The sequence below is a fragment of the Schistocerca cancellata genome, chromosome 1 (assembly GCF_023864275.1).
Source record: "Schistocerca cancellata isolate TAMUIC-IGC-003103 chromosome 1, iqSchCanc2.1, whole genome shotgun sequence".
In the NCBI taxonomy this organism is placed as follows: domain Eukaryota; kingdom Metazoa; phylum Arthropoda; class Insecta; order Orthoptera; family Acrididae; genus Schistocerca; species Schistocerca cancellata.
This window is the reverse complement of record NC_064626.1, coordinates 391828370-391851015: the sequence shown is the minus strand read 5'-3', so window position 1 is coordinate 391851015 and position 22646 is coordinate 391828370. Positions and strand designations below refer to the sequence as shown.

The following is a 22646-nucleotide window of genomic DNA, read 5'->3' as shown; positions in this document are numbered from 1 at the left end:
ACTAACATACTTCGCAAGGATGTTCTTGAACACGGAGGCTATACTAAATTCTCTTAAGTTTTATGAAATTAAAAAAAAAATATGAAATAGAAAGTTGTTACAAGGACAAAATAAAAAAAAACAGCGTAGCGACGTGAGCAGCACGAATACCTCTGACTGTATAGTACGTCTGATACACTGAGAAACCGCCAGTGACCACCGTTAACACCAAACGGTGGAAGTAACACAAATGGGAAGGTGTTTGTATGCACAGCAGACAGCGACGTACAAAGTCCCACAACTGTTTAGTAAACGGCGAGACCGCAGACGAAATTCTTGGAACCTTGTCACTTCGTCGCAACGTCTTTATTCTTGAGCATGGAAAATGGACCACATTATCAACGGGTGTGTCATAAATTTCTTCAACCGGATCCGGTAGTCGCCTGACGTCAGACGTCCTCAGGCAATTCGTAGTAGCCGCATGGGCAGCACTTATTACGTCTCAGCAGTGCAACTTCGCTCGGGGATAGCGTATTCTAGCCGTCAGCATTGTTTCGACCATTACCATCATCCATAACAGCGCCTTAAGTTTCTGGAGTTATCGGAAATGGAGGAGCAAGGTTAACATACGGTGAGAGAGCGTGTAAAACCCTGGATGGAACACAGAAAATGAGTCGGCCGCGTCTCAGCATTGACCTACACCACCTCCTTATCTCCACCTGTCATCGTCCCCTCTCCTCCCATCCTTCGGTCTTCGCCTTATAAAGGAGGCAGTCTGGTAGAAGTGTCGAGAAACTTTTTTTCTCGCTGTCTGGAATGCTGCCGGTGAGTGCGCTGCTCCGCTCTGTAGTCGAGTAGGGATCTATCAATGTGCTTTTCATTTCTTGGAAGAAGGTGTACACAATAATTGAGAACATGCAGTCTTAAAATTTCTTCATGAAATGATTGAATGACTGGTTACGGAAGGGTGGGTGTTACAGGTAGTGTCAGTGACCATGGAAGTTATAATTCTGTTCATGGTGCCTCTTACGATGAAGTGTAAGTCATTGCTACATTACAGATCTGTTACTCGTAAGACAGTCAAAACGGAACCTGGAGAGAGTGACGAGATATTCTATCACAATAACGGCTTGGAAATGACACTCGTGCAGCTTCCGCCAACAATCATTCAGATGTTCAAGATGATAGCATTCTGCAAATATAAATATCCATTTTCCATATAAGTTTGGGAGAAGTTATTTAGAAAAACTATATTAAATTAACTCAATCCATGCTCGCGACAGAAATAATCAACTGAAAGCAGTATACGCAGTTTCAAGGCTCTTAAAGATTAGGACTACATTTTGATGCTTTGCAGCCCCATTTTCACTTCAATATTTTAGCTTTTCAGTGGGTAGTGAAATTAAAAAAAGCACACAGTAAGTTACGTAATCTATCTGTATAACACGTACATGTCGAACTCTACCGTGTTACAAATTACCGTGGCCAGATACATGTGGCTGAATTTTGAGATTAACTCAGCAGTCGTCCATTTGGTTGGAAAACTTTGATAAGCGATACTTTTCTTCAGTGACAAAGATCTCCGGAAGACGATGAAAACAAGTTCCAACTTCACTGTAAACTCCCGTCCGTCGGTGCATGGCAACTCATCGCGGAATGCAACTGGTTACTTAGCAACCTTCAATCGATTTTTCAGCTGAACACCTCAGTCATCATCAAGGTTAGTCGGAAAATGAAACATAATACCTGCTCGTATAGCGTAAAGTGCAGCGCGCTAGCTTACGAGACAGGAGGTACGCTAAAAGTCGGGTCGAATCTGCGCGAAGGACCAACTATCGCGGGCTGGTATTCTTGCCAACCTGAGTGTGTGTTTTAGGCGATCCCAGCTTATTTAGGCAAATGTTGGGCTAGTATCCAAATTCCGTCTCAGAGAATACGATACACAAACATTTAAAATACATTCACACGCAGAACAAAGTTTCCACAAATCACAGACAGATGTGCACAAGACTTCCCTCTCTTAGGTTACTTCGAAAACTATGACGCATGGTAGGGCATCATGCTACATTGTTACATAACAAAAATTGCCAAATGCTGAAAAGCGAATCACAGGATAAAAGCTTGGCGAAAGAAAAGAAATAACGCCAATGAAAGACGCATAATCTCACTTCTATGATTTATTTTTTGAAGACATAGTAATCTCACCGGGAAAACTTCAAGATTAACCAGTCCGTGACATATTTGAAATGAAGATGCTTCCAATCGCTTTGGTGTTCTAGAGTTTTTTCCCTCTCCCTGAACGTTGGGTGGGTGTTAGGAGTTAATATTGGTAAGATACTGGTCAGTGTAAACTTGTGTTCTCGACAGATTTCTAATTCTTTTGGTTTCAATGTTTCGGTGACTATAACCTACAAATGTTCCCATTTTTCAATAACGCATCACCGGTTATATCCACGCTCCAATGCTTCATTACGCATGCACTGTTGAAGAAGATATATCCTTGCCTTCCTCGGCCACGTAACGGGGGTGGACACATGGATGGGGGAATGGAGTGGGGGAATCTTAACGTTGGAAAGTAGTGAAAAGCGACAGATGAAACGCTTGGACCAACTAGGGAACAAAACCCAAACTTTTACGGTCAAGCCGGCCGGAGTAGCCGGGCGGTTCTAGGCGCTGCATTCTGGAGCCGCGCGACCGCTACGGTCGCAGGTTCGAATCCTGCCTCGGGCACGGATGTGTGTGATGTCGTTAGATTAGTTAGGTTTAACTAGTTCCAAGTTCTAGGGGACTGATGACCTCAGAAGTTAAGCCCCTTAGTGCTCAGAGCCATTTGAACAATTTTTTACGGTCGAAATCTGCCATTTACTCGGTCAGATATTGACAAGTCATCTTACACTAAAGAAGCCGTGATCGACTAGCTAGCATTTTGATGCCCAAAACTACAGAATTTACCACAAACTGAGTTCGCGACAGTTTGTACACATAACGAGTGCAGTCAGTGTGTTCATGAGACTGTCCGCGCCATCGTTCATATTCCAGAATTACCTGACATCACCATTACCTATCTTCCACATTGCTTTAATTTTTCGATCACATGGCTTTCTTAGGAATGGAGACGTGCGTGTGTCTTATTAGTGAACACCGAGGCAGATGGCCGCGGTAAGACAATGGAGTCGTATTCGGGAGGGCGACGGTTGAAATTCCAATTCGAACATGCACATTTATTTTTCCCGTGATATCTCTAAATCGCTTAAGATGAATACCGGGATGGTTACTTTGAAAGTGCATGGCCGGTTTCCATCTGCATTGTCGTCCTGACCGACTTTTTACTCTATCTCTTATGACCTCATCGTTGACGGCACGTTGAATCCCTAATGTTTCCTCCTTCCTTAGAGAAATGTCGGATGGCATGTTAAACCGTACGGCCCCCTATACCCGGCAGGATTTCCGGTAGGTTAGAGACACGCACTACGATGGAACTGGCGTCCGATTGAAAGACTTACACGAGACCTTAGACACATACGGAATTATTTTTTATTATTAGAGAAGTTCATTTCGTCATTTTTTACGTTTTCGCTACGACAATCAAAGGTCCACTGGACTAGTGTGGATCGTATAAAATTGGATGAAACTCCAAAGCTCCAGAGCAGTATGGTGCAGCCGTTTTACAAGAAACACGTAAGCTCTGAACATGAGCGATGAAATTATAATCTAATCAAAAAAACCCCTCTACTGGAAGACCCAGCAGCATATAGGTCGAACAGGCAATCTAAGGAATCATTCACGACGAAGTACGGAGCTGTCGGGTTTGTTATCAAAATTGTCACTGGACGCAACTCACTGGAGCAACGGACTCGTCGTATCAACAGCACTGTCCACCGGCCCGCATAGCGATCTAAGAATCCTACTGGCACCGCAACAGGTTTAGACTCGTCGTCGACTGGAAGCTGCGACTACTGGCGCCGTACCTGAAAGAGACGTCCTCGGGAGTGTCTGCTAGTGGCGGTGTCGTCGGCGTGGGAAGGGGCGCGGGAACAGGCAGCGGCACGGCGGCGCAGGCGCAGCCGGCGAGCCGCCACGTTTCGGCGTGTTGTCGCATCCACATGTCACACAGCACACGAGACAGACAGAGTGAGTGGCGCACCTGCCGCGAGCGGACCTCGAGAGCGACTGGCGGCGGGCGGCGGGCAGCGGGCACGGCCGACGGGCAGCGACGCCTCCGCCTCCGCCAGCGCCGCCGCGGCCCTCCCCGCCCGCGCTGCGCGCCCTGCGCTAATGGTCGCCGTCATCTCCACTCGCCTCACGGATCGCCCCATCGCCGACACTCCGTGCCAAACCCAAACAACACACTTAGCCACAGAGAAACACCTACCTGCACGTCAAATCTAGCGACTCATTACTGTGGGGCACGATTCTCACTGATGCGACAGGACACGCAGATCGCGCTGCTACGCGACGGTTGTTCGTGCGACACTTCTGTTCCCGCAAGAGCCAAACAACAAGCAATAAGACACACCAGGCGGCAATTGCCCTGCATGTGGCGCGCCGCTGCCAAGCTCGTTGCGGACAACTTCCAAATATGTCATGTATTTAATCGGGAATGGAAAGAGATATGGCTCTCCTTCAGGGTTAAAAACAATTTCGGTATGTTAATATGGCTCTGAGCAGTATGGGACATAACACCTGAGGTCAGCAGTCCCCTAGAACTTAGAACTACTCAAAACTAACTAACCTAAGGATATCACACACATCCATGCCCGAGGCAGGATTCGAACCTTCGACCGTAGCGGTCGCGTGGTTCCAGACTGAAGCGCCTAGAACCGCTCGGCCACTCCCGCCGGCCAAGCAGCAAGACACAGCAGGCGGCAATTGCTTTGCATGTGGCGCGCCGCTGTCAAGCTCGTTGCGGACAACTTCCAAATATATCACGTATTTAATCGGGAATGGAAAGAGGTATGGCTCTCCTTCAGCGTTAAAAACAATTTCGATATGTTAGCTATACTTGGTAGGTAGCACTGTATGACCTAAAACGCAGCAAACGTAAAGTGGCCAAACACTACGTGTTTTTACTGCACCCTTCTCAAATATGCGCTTTGTTTTACTTAATTTCGAAGTATCACAATGACTACGGACAATAGCGAAAAGAAACCCATTCATTATCAATCTGTGACGTCAGGCTGTAAAATGGAAAAACATCGACTTTTTTACGGAGTATTTCCTACAAAATCGAATAATATGAGCGAATGCCACAACAGTGCATTTTTTATTTTTTACACGAAAAGTTTTACTAAGTAAGTAACCACACACAGAAGTAAAACTGCTTCACCTAAATTTAATTTCTTTTTTTTTTAGGCGCATCACATGACTTCAAATTTTCCTCCCCTTGTATCGTACGATATACGAGGGCTATTCGGAAAGTAACGAACGATAGGTCGCGAAATAGAAAGTACAGTGAATATCCGATGAGGCACTGAACATTATGTGGGGTTGTGTCTCTAGCATGCCCATAGGTACGGCCACGTCTCTCTCCTCAGTTCTGAGAGCACAATGAGTTCGTAAAGATGGCTAGAAAATAGTGTCTTCCGCCAAGCATAGGTGCACGCCGCGAGGTTTCGCCTGATTTCACGCAACCCCACATAACGTAACTGTCATGCATTTCCTTCATGAAAATTCTCGGCCGCACACTGAAGGGGCAATGAAGACGGTCCTACGGCGTTTTCGGTGGGAAGTGTTCGATCGCTCACCATACAGTCTTGGCTTGGCTCCCCCTGATTTTTATTATCTCTGCTCAAATGAACCGCTGGCTATGAAGACAACATTTTGGCACAGACAGCGAGTTGCGGTCCAGCGTATTAAAATGTCGGAAATCACAGGTGGCTGCCTTCTATAATGATGGCGTCCGCCCAGATAGCTGAGTCGTCAGCGTGACGGATTGCCGTCCTACGGCCCCGGGTTCGATTCCCGGTTGGCTAGGCGATTTTCTCCGCTCGGGGACTGGGTGTTGTGCTGTCTTCATCATCATTTCATCCCCATCCGGCGTGCAGGCCGCCCAATGCGGCGTGGAATGTAATAAGACCTGCACCAAGGCGGCCGGACCTGCCACGCAATGGGCCTCCCGGCCAATGACGCCAAACGCTCATTTCCATAACGAGGGTATTGCGAAGTTAGTACTACTCTACGGCAGATGTCTATGTCGAGCGGCGACTATGTAGAGAAGTGCCTCAATCGTTTAGCTGTTGCAAATGAAACAGTTTTGATTTTCACTGTGGTTTCCATTTCGCGACCGATATTTCCTAACTTTCCGAATAGCCCTCGAAGTTGCGTGGAGCAATTAGCACTCTGTGTCGCGCTGAGCATACGAATGAGAACCATATCGGTGTTGTGTAGCTGTCGTCCTAGTGTGCGCCAGTTAATAAGCTTCAACTACGTTTCTATGCGCTCGACCAATGCGGGATGCTTCTGCGAATTATCATGAGTCCCATCGTATATCCTATCGGCTCAATGAGAACAGTGCTCCAGTATTTCCAGAATGAGCTTGGTCGTGTGTCGTGCTTGGATATCTCAGACGGTAGAGCACTTTTCCACTAAAGGCAAAGGCCCCACGCTCTTGGGTTGTTCCGTTATATCAAATGTTACAATATTTTTTTCGTTACATAGTTCTAATCTGCGGTGGCATCTACACAACCTAACTCATGTGACGTGCACAAGTATGAACATGAGACAGTCAGGCTGTCCAAGTTCGCTAATTCCTCACTACACATATCTCTACCGCGCATCCATATTTATCACGTACGCATATCCTAATTAAATTTAAACTTATCTGAATCTCCTATCTTCGTACTCTCGTACTCTTAAGCACTTGATACTACAGTAAGCCTAATTCGTAATTCGCAATAATTTAGACTCGTTGTTTTTCATTTTATTTTTTTGTAACCGCGAAGTGAAAAGCCGCCTTACTGCACCGAGCATCATTCGCGCCAAGCTCGTTAATTGTAAAATGTTGAAATACTCTTTCAAACGTATGAAATCATCCGTTATGCGACAAAGAAACCTGTTTGGTCTTGATGAAAGAGGAGATACAGATTTTTCAGCGTACATTTGAAGCTGCAATCATGGGGGACGTTCGTGGTAGACTGGATGATTCCTGAGGATGATACAATAGGCAAGGCACAAGGAATATCCTGCGAAGAAGACGAAGTCAATGATATGTAGGGACTACAGAAAGTGAGTTATGCTTGATGTCCCACGCTAAGACCATTGCACAACAAATGTGTCTCTTGTCAGAAGACAGTGCGTGTTGCGGGTTTTCTCCAGACATATTTCTGTCGCGTTACGGATAACAGATGAATTATGTCGGACAGTACAAGTCTTGCGGGAAAAACGTCTAATTTGCACGGAGATTCACGGTTATATTCCACCGGTATATGCAAAAAAAAAAGTCATGTCGCATATAGCCTAGGAAAATGGTTCCAACAATATGATCAAAGCCGCACAGATATGGGTGACACTGATCAGGAAAGAAGATCGTAAGCCATACAGTTTCCATTTTTTCGGCGAACTTAAAGAAACATGTGGAGGAAAGAGATTTTCCAAAGATGACGTTCACACAGCGGCAGTCGAATGTCTCCGTGGCCAAGGGGCGGATCTCTGTCGTCGAGGAACTGAACGATTGGTTGGTTCCGACCGTTGTTTGCACAGACTTCGTCACTACGTTGAAAAATAGTGTTATATATCTATGTCACTTTGATGCGTAGTGGAGAATTCAATAAAAATTACATGGCCTGCCATAGTAATGTGTAACATTTTCAAGTCTACTGGTATCCGCGTATGTACAGGTGTTTAAGCTCTCAAACGCAAGGGAAAATTTCGGTACAATTATCAACGTTATTGGTTTTACCAAAAGCATTACCCAACACTAAGAGATGTGAAACCAAGGCATAAAAGAACAGCGAACAAAAGAGTCACAACCAAAAGTAAGTTCCTCTTATGCCTTCATCAACATATACTGAGGATGAAAGCATTGCCATGGCATCAACATCAGGTAGTAGTGCATCTTTGGCTGCTGTGGACCATGTCACTCTAAAGATCCAGACGACAGCAGGAAATAGCTGGTAAAGACTGTACCATTCTAGAGTAAATGCATCTTACAAATTTCCAGTACAGTGGGGGCTATAATTTTGAATATATACAGAAATATACGAGGAGCGTTCAATAAGCAATGCAACACATTTTTTTCTGAAAGCAGGTTTGTTTTCTTCAGGATTACAATACACCATATTATTCCCCGCTCTTCTGGCTAGCAAGCTCTATTTTTCAACATAATCTCCGTTCTATGCGACGGCTGTACGTCAACTTACTGGGAGGGCCTGTATACCCGCATTGTACCACTCTACTGGTCGATATCATAAGCTCCACTTCATCCAGGTAGTGCTTCCTGCGGAGTGAATCCTTCATTGGACCAAACAGATGAAAATCGAAAGATGCAAGATCCGGTTTGTTGGGTGGATGAGGAAGGAAAGTTGGATGAATTTTTACGAACTCCTCTCGGGTGCACGGACTCGTGTGAGGCCTTGCGTTTACATGGAGAAGTTGGTTTGTATTTTTGTGGCGGTGAACACACAGCAGGAGTGACTGGCCTGTGCGGCTGGCCGACCCACCGTGGATCGAGGTACAGGTCTGTGCGACCTCATTGCGATGATAACATACGCCTCGCCCAATGATTCACCGTGCTTTTATTCACTGCCAGGTGTCCATAGACATTCTGCACGCGCCTATGGATATCTGCGATGCTCTGAGTTTCTGCCAAAAGAAACTCAATGACAGCTCTCTGCTTGGAACGCACCTCCATTACAGACGTCATTTTGAAGGCCGCCGCCTCTCAGAACTTCAAGAAACTATAATGGCTCAAGCGGGAACATTCCACTATGTCCCACAACAAAATCCGCATTTTTTCAACCGAAACTGGCCGAGAAAAAAATGGCGTTACATTACTTACTGACTGCCCCTCATATATATGACGTAGTGTATACAGGGTGTTACAAAAAGGTACGGTCAAACTTTCAGGAAACATTCCTCACACACAAAGAAAGAAAACATGTTATGTGGACAAGTGTCCGGAAACGCTTACTTTCCATGTTAGAGTTCATTTTATTACTTCTCTTCAAATCACATTAATCATGGAATGGAAACACGCAGCAACAGAACGTACCAGCGTGACTTCAAACACTTTGTTACAGGAAATGTTCAAAATGTCCTCCGTTAGCGAGGATACATGCATCCACCCTCCGTCGCATGGAATGCCTTATGCGCTGATGCAGCCCTGGAGAATGGCGTATTGTATCACAGCCGTCCACAATACGAGCACGCAGAGTCTCAACATTTGGTGCCGGTGTTGCGTAGACAAGAGCTTTCAAATGCCCCCATATATGAAAGTCAAGAGGGTTGAGGTCAGGAGAGCGTGGAGGCCATGGAATTGGTCCGCCTCTACCAATCCATCGGTCACCGATTCTGTTGTTGAGAAGCGTACGAACACTTTGACTGAAATGTGCAGGAGCTCCATCGTGCATGAACCACAAGTTGTGTCGTACTTGTAAAGGCACATGTTCTAGCAGCATAGGTAGAGTATCCCGTACGAAATCATGATAACGTGCTCCATTGAGCGTAGATGGAAGAACATGGGGCCCAATCAAGACATCACCAACAATGCCTGCCAAAATGTTCACAGAAAATCTGTGTTGATGACGTGATTGCACAATTGCGTGCGGATTCTCTTCAGCCCACACATGTTGACTGTGAAAATTTACAATTTGATCACGTTGGAATGAAGCCTCATCCGTAAAGAGAACATTTGCACTGAAATGAGGATTGACACATTGTTGGATGAACCATTCGCAGAAGTGTACCCGTGGAGGCCAATCAGCTGCTGATAGTGCCTGCACACGCTGTACATGGTACGGAAACAACTGGTTCTCCCGTAGCACTCTCCATACAGTGACGTGGTCAACGTTACCTTGTACAGCAGCAACTTCTCTGACGCTGACATTAGGGTTATCGTCAATTGCACGAAGAATTGCCTCGCCCATTGCAGGTGTCCTCGTCGTTCTAGGTCTTCCCCAGTCGCGAGTCATAGGCTGGAATGTTCCGTGCTCCCTAAGACGCCGATCAATTGCTTCGAACGTCTTCCTTCCGGGACACCTTCATTCTGGAAATCTGTCTCGATACAAACGTACCGCGCCACGGCTATTGCCCCGTGCTAATCCATACATCAAATGGGCATCTGCCAACTCCGCATTTGTAAACATTGCATTGACTACAAAACCACGTTCGTCATGAACACTAACCTGTTGATGCTACGTACTGATGTGCTTGATGCTAGTACTGTAGAGCAGTGAGTCGCATGTCAACACAAGCACCGAAGTCAACATTGCCTTCCTTCAATTGGGCCAACTGGCGGTGAATCCAGGAAGTACAGTACATACTGACGAAACTAAAATGAGCTGTAACATGGAAACTAAGCGTTTCCGGACACATGTCCACATAACATCTTTTCTTTATTTGTGTGTGAGGAATGTTTCCTGATAGTTTGGCCGTACCTTTTTGTAACACCCTGTATACCTGCTTCTTTATTGTAACCTTAGAATACGCATAGTAATTTTAATTTCTTTAATCCTATTGTTAATTATTTCGATATCTTTACATTAACTGCTTTTAAATTATACTGCACAGTATTCCGCATAATATTACAGTTCATAGGCCTTTAATGTAACCACTACATGTGCTGCATGTTACGTTCCTAATTCTAGCTTTATTTACACATTCGCACACTCCAAATGATCTCCCAATCAACCACTGACACTCCGTTAGTAGCGGGTGTGTCTCTCTGACATACACTTTTTGTTTCAGCTTAAATACAAACAAATCATACATGTAAACCAGGAAGATGCATGTGCCGTCCATGTTCAACGTGAACGCCGGTGACAATTATGCGTGAAAGCATGTCGACAAGTTACAGTGGAACCATTCGCCGTCCAAATAAACATAGAGCAAACACATCCGTGTCCGTCACAGCAGTTCTGGGAATTCTTACTGCGCATCGTGATTTCAGGGTAGACGGATTGTGTCTGCGCCCGTTACAACAACGGAACATGAAAAAAAAAATTGCTGCTGAATGGCTGAAGCGACGAGAAATGTTTTCTGATTGCTAAAGGACGAATGGCGGAGTGCAGTATGGACGACGACTCAGAAACTCACTCTGATCATTGCCAAAACAACATAAAACCCTCGAGGCGGGGTTACAGCCAGAAAAATACTTTTGTAGCTCATTACAGGACTATTATAACATATCAAAACCACCCTTAGGCGCTTCGGTTAGCAACCGAACATTGGAGATGCCCTGGCAGCAGTTTTCTGGACGACGTTTCAAAAATGGTTCAAATGGCTCTGAGCACTATGGGACTTAACATCTGAGGTCATCAGTCCCCTAGACTTAGAACTACTTAAACCTAACTAACCTAAGGACATCACACACATCCATGCCCGAGGCATGATTCGAACCTGCGACCGTAGCGGTCGCGCGGTTCCGGACTGTAGCGCCCAGAACCGCTCGGGCACTCCGGCCGCCCGAACAGTAGCTGAATCCTAATCCTTGCTTTTGTGGAGGCTTTTCACCGATTATTCCAAAAGAGCATAATTCACAGTTCACCTCAAAATCTCGACGAACTAGTAATTACAATCTAACTCCCAAATTTTCGAAAGAACGTCTTTCGTACCATGATATAGTATAGCTCATCCTCGAGCACGAAATTAGGTCTATTTTATGTGACAAGTTCTAAGAAATTAGTCTGACTGGACCCAATGCGTTGTCGTAGACGATGAGCGCCCATATCGGAGCCAATGGTGTTGTGAGGAGTATCTCAAGAAAAGTTACAAGATCCTCATTGTTCTCAGTATATTTATTGGGTTGGTGCGTAAGTTTGTCGTGTTTTCCCATAAGTGTAATAAACACAACAGGTACACATAACAGTGGTCTTGGTTGTTAATAATATATTCTCCTTCACTGTTTACAATACACTCATGCTCATAAATTAAGGATAATGTTGATTCATGGTGAAACAACGTTCTGGTGGGCGGTTTGCGGGTTTAAATCACCTTGGGGTATGACCATGCGGTGCATTTGACCTGCGGTCGTCGCACGGTGGTGCTGGCAGCAGTCCACATACGCAGAGGTGTGTTGGTGCATGTCAGAGTACGGTGCAGCGAGTAAGTGTGCAGGATTTTTCAGACGTGCTAATCGTGACTGAGTGTCGAAAATGGCTCAAACAACACATATTGATGACGTTATGAGGCGTAGAATACTAGGGCGACTGGTGGCTGGTCAAACACAGCAGGTCGTAGCACGGGCACTCCGTATGCCACAAAGTGTGATCTCAAGATTATGGCAACGATTCCAGCAGACAGGAAACGTGTCCAGGCGCTACAGTACGGGACGTCCACAGTGTACAACAGCACAAGAAGACCGATATCTCACAATCAGTACCCGCAGACGGCCACGGAATACTGCAGGTAGCCTTGCTCGGGACCTTACCGCAGCCACTGGAACAGTTGTCTCCACACACACAGTCTACAGACGACTGAAGACTGAAGAGACATGGTTTATTCGCCCAGAGACCTGCAAGGTGCATTCCGCTGACCTCTGGTTACAGGAGAGCCCGTAAAACCTGGTGTCAAGAACACAGTACATGGTGATTTGAACAGTGGTCCCAGGTTATGTTCATGGACAAGTCCAGGTATAGTCTGAACAGTGATTCTCGCCGGGTTTTCGTCTGTCGTGAACCAGGATCCAGATACCAACCCCTTAATGTCCTTGAAAGGGACCTGTATGGAGGTCGTGCTTTGATGGTGTGGAGCGGGATTATGATTGGTGCACGTACACTCTGCATGTCTTTGACAGAGGAACTGTAACAGTTCAGGTGTACGGGATGTCATTTTGCACCAGTATGTTCGCCTTTTCAGGGGTGCACTGGGTCCCACCTTCCTCCTGATGGACGATAACGCACAGCCCCACCGAACTGCCATCGTGGAGGAGTTCTTTGAAACAGAAGATATCAGGCGAATGGAGTGGCCTACCTGTTCTCCAGACCTAAACTCCATAGAGCACGTCTGGGATGCTCTTGGTCGACGTATCGCTGCACGTCTTCAAATCCCTAAGACACTTCAGGAGCTCCGACAGGCACTGGTACAAGAATGAGAGGCTATACCCCAGCAGCTGCTCGACCACCTGATCCAGAATATGCTAACCCGTTGTGCGGCCTGTCTACGTGTGCATGGTGATCATATCCCGTATTGATGTCGGGGTACATGCGCAGGAAACAGTGGCGTTTTGTAGCACATGTGTTTCGGGACGGTTTTCTCAACTTATCACCAATACCGTGGACTTGCAGATTTGTGTCGTGTGTGTTCCCTATGTGCCTATGCTATTAGCGCCAGTTTTGTGTAGGCGCCACGTTGTGTGGCACCACATTCTGCAGTTAACCTTAATTTATGAGCATGAGTTACGTCTGCCAACGCTGGGGTAACTTTTCAATTTCACGACTGTAGAAATCACATCGTTTTGAGGAGAACAAGTCGTCGAGGCAGAAACGTATTTTCATTCGGAAACGAAGTTCCTTGAAAGTACGAGGTGCATTCAAGTTCTAAGGCCTCAGATTTTTTTTCTAATTAACTACTCACCCGAAATCGATGAAACTGGCGTTACTTCTCGACGTAATCGCTCTGCAGACGTACACATTTTTCACAACGCTGACGCCATGATTCCATGGCAGCGGCAAAGGCTTCTTAGGAGTCTGTTTTGACCACTGGAAAATCGCTGAGGCAATAGCAGCACGGCTGGTGAATGTGCGGCCACGGAAAGTGTCTTTCACTGTTGGAAAAAGCCAAAAGTCACTAGGAGCCAGGTCAGGTGAGTAGGGAGCATGAGGAATCACTTCAACAACTATCACGGAAACTGTTGCGTAACGTTAGCTCGATGTGCGGGTGCGTTGTCTTGGTGCAACAGCACACGCGTTGAAAACATTTTCGTAGGATGCACCTGTTACCGTAGTGCCCTTTGGAACGCAATGGGTCAGGATTACGCCCTCGCTGTCCCAGAACATGGACACCATCATTTTCAGCACTGGCGGTTACCCGAAATGTTTTTGGTGTCGGTGAATCTGTGTGCTTCCATTGAGCTGACTGGCGCTTTGTTTCTGGATTGAAAAATGGCATCCACGTCTCATCCATTGTCACAACCGACGAAAAGAAAGTCTCATTCATGCTGTCGTTGCGCGTCAACATTGCTTGGCAACATGCCACACGGGCAGCCATGTGGTCGTCCGTCAGCATTCGTGGCACCCACCTGGATGACACTTTTCGCATTTTCAGGTCGTCATGCAGGATTGTGTGCACAAAACCCACAGAAATGCCAACTCTGGAGGCGATCTGTTCAACAGTCATTCAGCGATCCCCCAAAACAGTTCTCTCCACTTTCTCGATCATGTCGTCAGACCGGCTTGTGCGAGCCTGAGGTTGTTTCGGTTTGTTGTGACACGATGTTCTGCCTTCATTAAACTGTCGCACCCACGAACGCACTTTCGACACATCCATAACTCCATCACCACATGTCTCCTTCAACTGTCGATGAATTTCAATTGGTTTCACACCACGCAAATTCAGAAAACGAATGATTGCACGCTGTTCAAGTAAGGAAAACGTCGCCATTTTAAGTATTTAAAACAGTTCTCATTCTCGCCGCTGGCGGTAAAATTCCATCTGCCGTACGGTGATGCCATCTCTGGGACGTATTGACAATGAACGCGGCCTTATTTTAAAACAATGCGCATGTTTCTATCTCTTTCCAGTCCGGAGAAAAAAAATCGGAGGCCTTAGAACTTGAATGCACCTCGTAGTTCGACAGAGAGCGGAAAAGGTGAAAATCAGAGGGCGCAGAATCAGGTAAATAATATGGGTGCGGAATGACTTCCCAACCCAACTCCTGTATAGTGGTTTTTGTCAGTGTAGCAGAATGCGTGTGGGCGTTATCGTGGAGTAACACCGCTTCAGGAAGTCTCCGTAGCCGTTGTTCTTGGACTGCGTCTGCAAGACGTCTCAGTTGAGACAGTAAATACCAGCAGTGATGGTTATGATGATTACACCTCGGGGAAGCAACTCGTAGTATACCATACCGTCGCTGTTCCATCAGATCCAAAACATTATCTTTTGTGGATGCTCGCAGGGGAGTTGCTGCCTTGTTTGGGCTCAACCATTCCTTTCTTTTCCTTATGTTAGCATAAACACACCATTTCTCGTCACCAGTAAAGATACACGGTAGAAACGGTCGGTCTTGTTCACGAGCTAACTGATGACGAGCAAGCGGTGACCACCTGCTGATATTTGTCGTTTTGGCTTGAGTATGTGGCACCCATACACCGATTTTTTAAAAACTTCCTCATTGATTGCAAATGTCGCACGATGGTGGAATGATCACAGTTCGTCACACTGCCAGTTCTCGAGTGCACTGACGTGGATCATTGAGGATTAATGGGCTTAAACGATCTTCATCAAACCCCAAAGGTCTTCCTGCACCTGGAGAGTCACTGATGTTAAAACGATCCTCCCTAAAACCATAAAATCATTGTCCTGCGTAGCTCTGCCCGCTGGCATTATGTCCGCACACGACGCAAATGTTTATGACTGCCTCCGTTGCTGTAATCCCTGTATTGAGCGCAAACAGAAGACTACGTGGGAAATAGTTCGATTTCTCGAATTGGCACTTCATTTTCTAGCGTCCACAGTTCCACTCACTCCCTCCGAGTGACAAAATGACAATATGTGAGCTCAAACAGCAACAGTGAACTACAAATAAAAAATGACAATAGATAAATAAACCCACAGAACCGGAATAGCAACACATGCAAAACAGAAGATCTACGAACTTAGGCAGCAAACTAATATAAACTAATTGTGAGAATCTAAAAACCACAGGAAAGGGTGTGCAATATGATGGCATGCCAAGCAAGACCCCAGAAAGTTTCTAGTAGATGTGGCGTACGGCGCTTTTGTAGACACGATATCTGACCAGTGTGTTACAAACAGTTGTGTAGTGCACATCACACCATGTCACAAGTTAACAGACTTTCAACGTGAAATGACAGTCGGTGCAAGGCGCGTGGGTTATAACACATCTTCTAGGCGCGCAGTCCGGAACCGTGCGACTGCTACGGTCGCAGGTTCGAAACCTGCCTCGGGCATGGATGTGTGTGATGTCCTTAGGTTAGTTAGGTTTAAGTAGTTCTAAGGTCTAGGGGGCTGATGACCACAGCTGTTAAGTCCCATAGTGCTCAGAGCCATTTGAACCATTTTTATAATACATCGGATATTACGCGAGAATTCGATTTCCTGAGGTCAGCGGTGTCTAGGGTGGACTTTCAGTATCGCAGTAACACTGTTTCCAAGTGCATAAACCATAGCACAGTGAATCAGAAATGGTGCGAGTCTAATTTCTCGGGTTGCATACTTTACAAACCAAAGCCCCGCTATTGCGTCAGTGTTTACACAGCGGTCCTTTCTTCCCGCTGTTGTTCCGCGAGTGTGACGAGTCTGACAAGGAAACATCACCAGCTCAACCTCTTATTTTAGCAGAAGAAAGTGCGCTTGCAAAATATTAGCCCCAGCAACCGACCTCGCGCGAAAATCTGGGCCACAATTCTGAAACTATGCAGTTATGAGCACTTGAATGTACAGCACTCAAATTTCAAACGCACCGTTTGTCACTCGCTCCGGCGCACTGCAGCCACCGGATGCCGAACCGTGAAGTGCTGTACAGCGAAGTGACAACCAGAGCCTCGGCATTCGCGGGATTATGACGGCGAGCGAAGAGGAGGGAGGAGGTGGACACCTTCGTCAAAGGTATTACCAAATCTTGTTCGAGAACACGTTATTCTACGCTAAAAAGAGGTGAGTACAGTACATAATAAGCCAACCGCAAAAACATATAGGTTGAATATACTCGTACTGATATTCTTCAGCTATACAGAGTGGTCGGAAAAGTCTGAAACGTTTGTAGCGATGTTGCAGGCAGGTTGTACTGAGACATGAATGTTCTGAGAAAAAAAAAAATTGTTATGTTGCGCCGTTTCCGAGTTATTTAGTATCAGCCAATAGGGACGTCGCGCGTTCACATTCAAGCGGCCTGCCATGGGTGGTATTGCCCAGCCAGTGCTTTGTTTGGTTCGCTGAAACTTCAATTTGCGCGCACGATGACCTAATTGGCTAATTTAAATACTAAATAATTCGGAAACGGCGCAACGTATAATATTCTTTGTTTCTTAACATTTATGTCTGAGTACAGCGTGCCCGCAACAGCCCTACGAGCTTTTCGGACATTTTCTTACCACTCTGTATGTACGTCTCAAAAGCAAAATGAGTAACGAATTATAATGAAAATTATTTTGAGTTTACAATTTCATAGAGCAAATAACGTTGAAGAATAGTTCAGCCTCTGACACGTATTTCTCTTTAATATTGTCAGTTTTAAAATACGAAGAACGTAACTCGCAACAATTGTGTTAATAATTCACTCATTTACACTGTAATTGTGAATCGCAACACAAAAACATTTAGAGCGAAGGTATATTTGCCACTTTGACACAATGAAGAAAACATATCACCAACGTCGTAGCAGTATTTCACAAACCACTTAGTCACACCACTGTACAATATCTCGCGTTCGGACATCAAGCGGCTGTAGTGGAGTGGAGCAAGTGACAAACAGCGTGCAAAATTTAAAACCTATACATTCGGAACGTCACAAGTGCGTACTATTCAGAATTATGGTCCAAATTTTCGTGCGGGATCGATCGCTGGCGCTGAAATCTTGCAAGTGCACTTTTTCTCCTTACAATATGAGGTCAAGTTGGTGATGTTTCCTTCAATCACGATTAGTAAGGACGTTGAGTAGAGGATATTGATGTAAAGTAATAGTGACAAGACGAAACGGCCGATAGTCCGGATTATATAGCCTTTAACGAAGTTTTTCGTAAGACAGTGGCGAGTGTAAGACGAAAATTAAACGATGCAGTGTTCCATTACAGGACTGATGTCTGGAATAAATTCAAAGCTATAGGCCTCGCTTCAGACTAAGAACGTAACAAATTTCGTCCGGCGCAAAAAAAGCGATTCCATTCTTTTTTATTCCACCTCCAACATGGGAAACGTATGTGCTGCGTCAAACGAAAACCGGAAAAAGAGCAACGGCACTGCTACGTCCCTGAGGCCAAAAATCACGCTATTTTCGTATTCACTTGATCATTACAACTTCCACTTTGGGCTACCAGTGAGCTATGTAGCTTACCATTCACTTCCGTAATTTTTCTTGGACTGATGTAATTACCAAGAATTCCGACCCGAACCCAGAGGAACTTCGCTCCATACACCAACGTGCAATATCACTACTTTCTCTGGTTTCTGCTCGTAAGGAAGAACGTGCTGACATACATTCACACACCTCAATAAAAAGTGCGACAAACGGATTTCAAGGCGTTATAAAGACGAAGGGTGGACACAACCCATATTAATTTCCAGTAATAGCTGCCAGAGTACTTTTGATCAGGTAGTGTATCTAGATACTGAAAACTGATGATTGGTATTCTAACACATCGTGGAACAGTTGGTAACTGGAAGCTTTGTATCTGTAACGCGAGTTGTTAACATATACCGTGGCAATTCACAAGCTCCAATCAAGAATGAATTAATAGGCAGTTTTTTCCATTGGTCCTGCGGGCAACGTGCTGTAGGCAATCTTGTCAAGCTATCTAATGTTGGTATCACCATAAAAATGGAAGATATCATCTAGAGTCGATCTAATTAGTGATCTGTACAGGACCCTTCAAGCACACTGATACTATATTATATATACTATATTAAAAGTGGAAGGAGAGCATGTAACGAAATAATTAAAGTATAGTGGGAAGAAATATAATTAAATTTGTAGGAGATTTTAAGATATACAGAGCGTGAAATTTAGTACGTAGAGTTGACGCCACTGGCAATGACATCGTTTCTAACCTGGCTGATGATCGACTGAAACTAAAATGAGGTCGTATGACAGATACTGTTTGGAATAGTAGCGCTGCTAACAGGATGACTCTGCGATCATTGTAGCCTAGTTTACACCATATTTTAAATTTGTGAAAGGAAGCTACGCTGATTCAGTGTGTATTTTTTGATGATGCCACTATGGTTTCATTATGTTAGAACATGTTGTATAACAGATCTGAAGATAATCTGCCTGTTGGCTTCTGTCTCGGGTTCTTCGGCCAATGTTTGTTTGGTAATTTTTCTGATGTTTCGCCAGCAAGGGTGGCTGGCTCGGTCAAAGCTCTACCCGTCATTGCTGGTGGTGGACAATGGAGGGTGAAGCACTGACAATGGCAACCAGTTGGGCTAGCGAAACGTCACAAAATTATCAAACAGATGTCGGCCGAAGAATCCGAAACAGAAGACAACAGGCAATTTGTCAACAAGTGGCCACGGAAGCCCTAACAACTTAGATCTGAAGACGGTCATCGCAAACGAAAACCGGTAATCTAACGACCAAAAACTTTTACGGTCATTGACGAAATAAATAAAATTTAGTCATTTCATCATGATTCAAGAATATGCCAGAGTTCATCAACTATAGTGACCGGTGAAGCGTATCGTGTCCAGCCCCTCGGCAATCCACAACTAGATGTTTTTCAATAAGTAAGGGTTCTAGAGGCCAGGCCAGGATAACAGTCGGACACGGCAGTTCCCTCTGTATCGAGGTAGGTCAGGACAACACGAGCAAGATGCGGTCTTGTGGTGTTTTATTGTGTGATAAGGTCACAGAGTCTCGAAGATAGGACACGCTCATCAGTATTAAGACACCAGAAATGGAACGCCTGCTGACCCAATTACAGGCTGTGGAAACATCAGTGTTATGTATTTAATGGTACCCCCCACCATAATATCAGGTGAGGGGACCGCACGATGACGACGAACGCAAACCGGCAATATTCGTTCTTCTCTGAGTCTCCGCGCACTGACAGGTCCATCGTGATGCAGTACACAGCAGACGACGAGTCCCCCCTCACCGCTCCACCCCCCCCCCTCTCTCTGTCTGTCTCTCTTTCTGCTGCCACAGCACGGGAAGTCGCAGAAATGGTAGCCGTGCAGTCCATGACGCTCGAGACGTCGCACTTTCAGTGGCGATGAGCATGGTCCACCTGAACGCATCGAAACCTTTTCGTTTGGCCATGCGAGTTGCAATATCGCGGATCAGTAAACACCTGTCCGATGAGCTACAGTTCTGTCACTGCTTAATTCCGACACGTGTTGGTAGACGTTTCTCCTTCTTAAACGAAGCATAACACGATTTTCTCCCTAGTAACTAACATGTTTCTATTCTGACTACATTTAGGGGAAAGTTACTATCGATGGGCCAGCTCTCTGTGGATATTGGCACAGTCTAGACGTCATTAAGTGTGTCCCGTGTTGCAAAATATTCGTTATCTTAGCGGTGAATTGTTCCACGAACACACAAAGTAACCGTGAAAAAAGATATAACTTTTCACTATCTTCTCGTAACTGACTAATGTTAATGGCTGATTACGGGTAGGGGACCAAACAGCGAGATTATCAGTCCCACCGTATTAGGGGAGGATGAGCAGGAATTCGCCATGCCCTTTCAAAAGAACCGCCCCGGCTTTTGCCTGAAACAATTCAGGGAAATCACAGAAAACCTAAATCAAGGTGGTCGGACACGGGTTTGAACGATCGTCCTCCCGAATACGAGTCCAGTCTGCTAACCACTGCACCACCTCGTTCGGTATTAATACTAATTGTTGAGACTGCGTAGTGATATGGTAATAGTGATTAAATTTCTACAGCCATCATTGGAAAGTACGACAATTCATGCCGTATGATTTCTAATAGTCTGTAATTATTTTGATAATCAGTGAAACGTGTTTTTTTGCTTGTTTTTAATCTACGAAGGCAACGTTTCTATCTTTAGCCTCCTTGGTTTCGAATACATGTTACTCGGTTTCAGAAGCAAAAAAAAAAAATTCCTAAAAAATATGAAATTTATTGACACTTCTTTTATGCTATAGCTCAGTCACGGAAACTGTCTGACCCAATGAAGGGAGTCAGTCCCCTTGACTGGGCCGAAACACATGCTTTTATTTGTCAAATATTTCACTACAGTGAACATTCGTATTTATCACTCCTTTCTCTATACAGTGATACGCACGGGATAATGTCCAAGTTACACTGGAAATAAAGTATATGTTACAATGTCAGAAGATTTTATTACACCCTTTCTTTAGGTGCTCCATCAACAGTAACATTCTTCTGTTTGTAAAAGGGAAGAAAGGAGAATTTATCTTTCATTTTTTCTGATCTGAAGTAAACAATGTTAAGCCGTGTTCTATGCCATAGTTTACGTGAATTTTCGTGACACTATGATAATAGAAGTGTCAAGCGACACACTTAACATTGTTTAGGTGCTGTAGTAGGGCGACAATAAAATTAATGTAGTATTTTGCCGAATCATAGAATAATTTCCGAGGTAGTTACTCTTTTTTAATGCAAAAATCGGCGATGGAAGCCTCAGTATCATAAACTAAAACAATTCGGAACTCTCCACAATAATGTTTCACTAACTCATCTAGTAAGTAAACAGTGGTACGTCAATGCTAATCCATGTTAAGCGAGCTCAGATTGCAAGTAAACAACGTTAAGTACGTCACAGACGCATTTTTTAGAATAAAATTTTGGATAGCATTTACGTTTTTAAAAATATTTCGTTAATCTAGAAATATTTGAGGACAACGACTTATCTGAATAAATTATAGTGGATATATTTGAAATGTATAATTTCGAGATTTACTTTAAACTTTACTGCGCAGTTTCTCAAAACAACCAACTTGCTTCTTACCGTTGCTTACAGCCGAAGTATTCAGTTTTGAGGGGGAGCATACAATCCCGGCATTCACCTTACAGGTAAGGGAAACCTCTGTAAAAGCTTACTTGGGATTACTTTGAACACGATGTATTTGACTGTTACTTTCCTAGTTTGTCTTTCTTGGTTTTCTTATAAGAGATGGTTGATGTTGATGGCTCATACAGATTGCTGATCTACTTCAGTGTTTTCGGCGGGTAACTGTAATAAAATCTTGGAAAATTGAAAAATAATGATTTTCTCTCTAAGTAGTACCGTCATCAGAGTATTGGTACTTATCTGTTCATGATGTTTTTATGCAGAATGAAGAGACGAATGAAAATTTGTACCAAGGTCGGGATTCCCACACGGGTCACATGCTCACTTAGCAGATGTGCTAACCACTACGCCACCCTGGCACGGTGGCTTTGCACAGCTGTACGGAGTGTCTACCACGTCTCCCTCTTTAATCCAAATTCCCATTTACATCTCAGCTCACTTGATACTGCTTAGGCTCTCCATCTGTATTGGAATAGCATCACAGAATCGAACGAAATGAGGGATCCTGCGTGAAACCCAGACATAGATGCTTTATGATCAAATAAAACTATGTGGTTCCACAGACCTTTTCAAGTCTCAAACACCTATGATGTTTATATGTACACTACTGGCC

The 22646-nt window shown here is 44.8% G+C and overlaps 1 protein-coding gene across 2 annotated transcripts in view; it reads right to left on the bottom strand.

Annotated features, from left to right (window-relative positions):
• The window catches only part of LOC126175634 (endothelial PAS domain-containing protein 1), a 702263-nt gene that overhangs the window by 407285 nt on the left and 272332 nt on the right, over positions 1 to 22646 (bottom strand). Inside the window, exon 1 of one of the 2 annotated variants that reach the window (XM_049922525.1) lies at positions 3948 to 4122. The exons of the other annotated variant lie outside the window; for it this stretch is intronic. Within the exon in view, the coding sequence (XP_049778482.1) occupies positions 3948 to 4084 (137 nt within the window). The 5' untranslated portion in view covers positions 4085 to 4122. Of the gene's footprint in view, positions 1 to 3947; positions 4123 to 22646 lie in introns of those variants that run through there. 2 annotated transcript variants of the gene reach the window in all.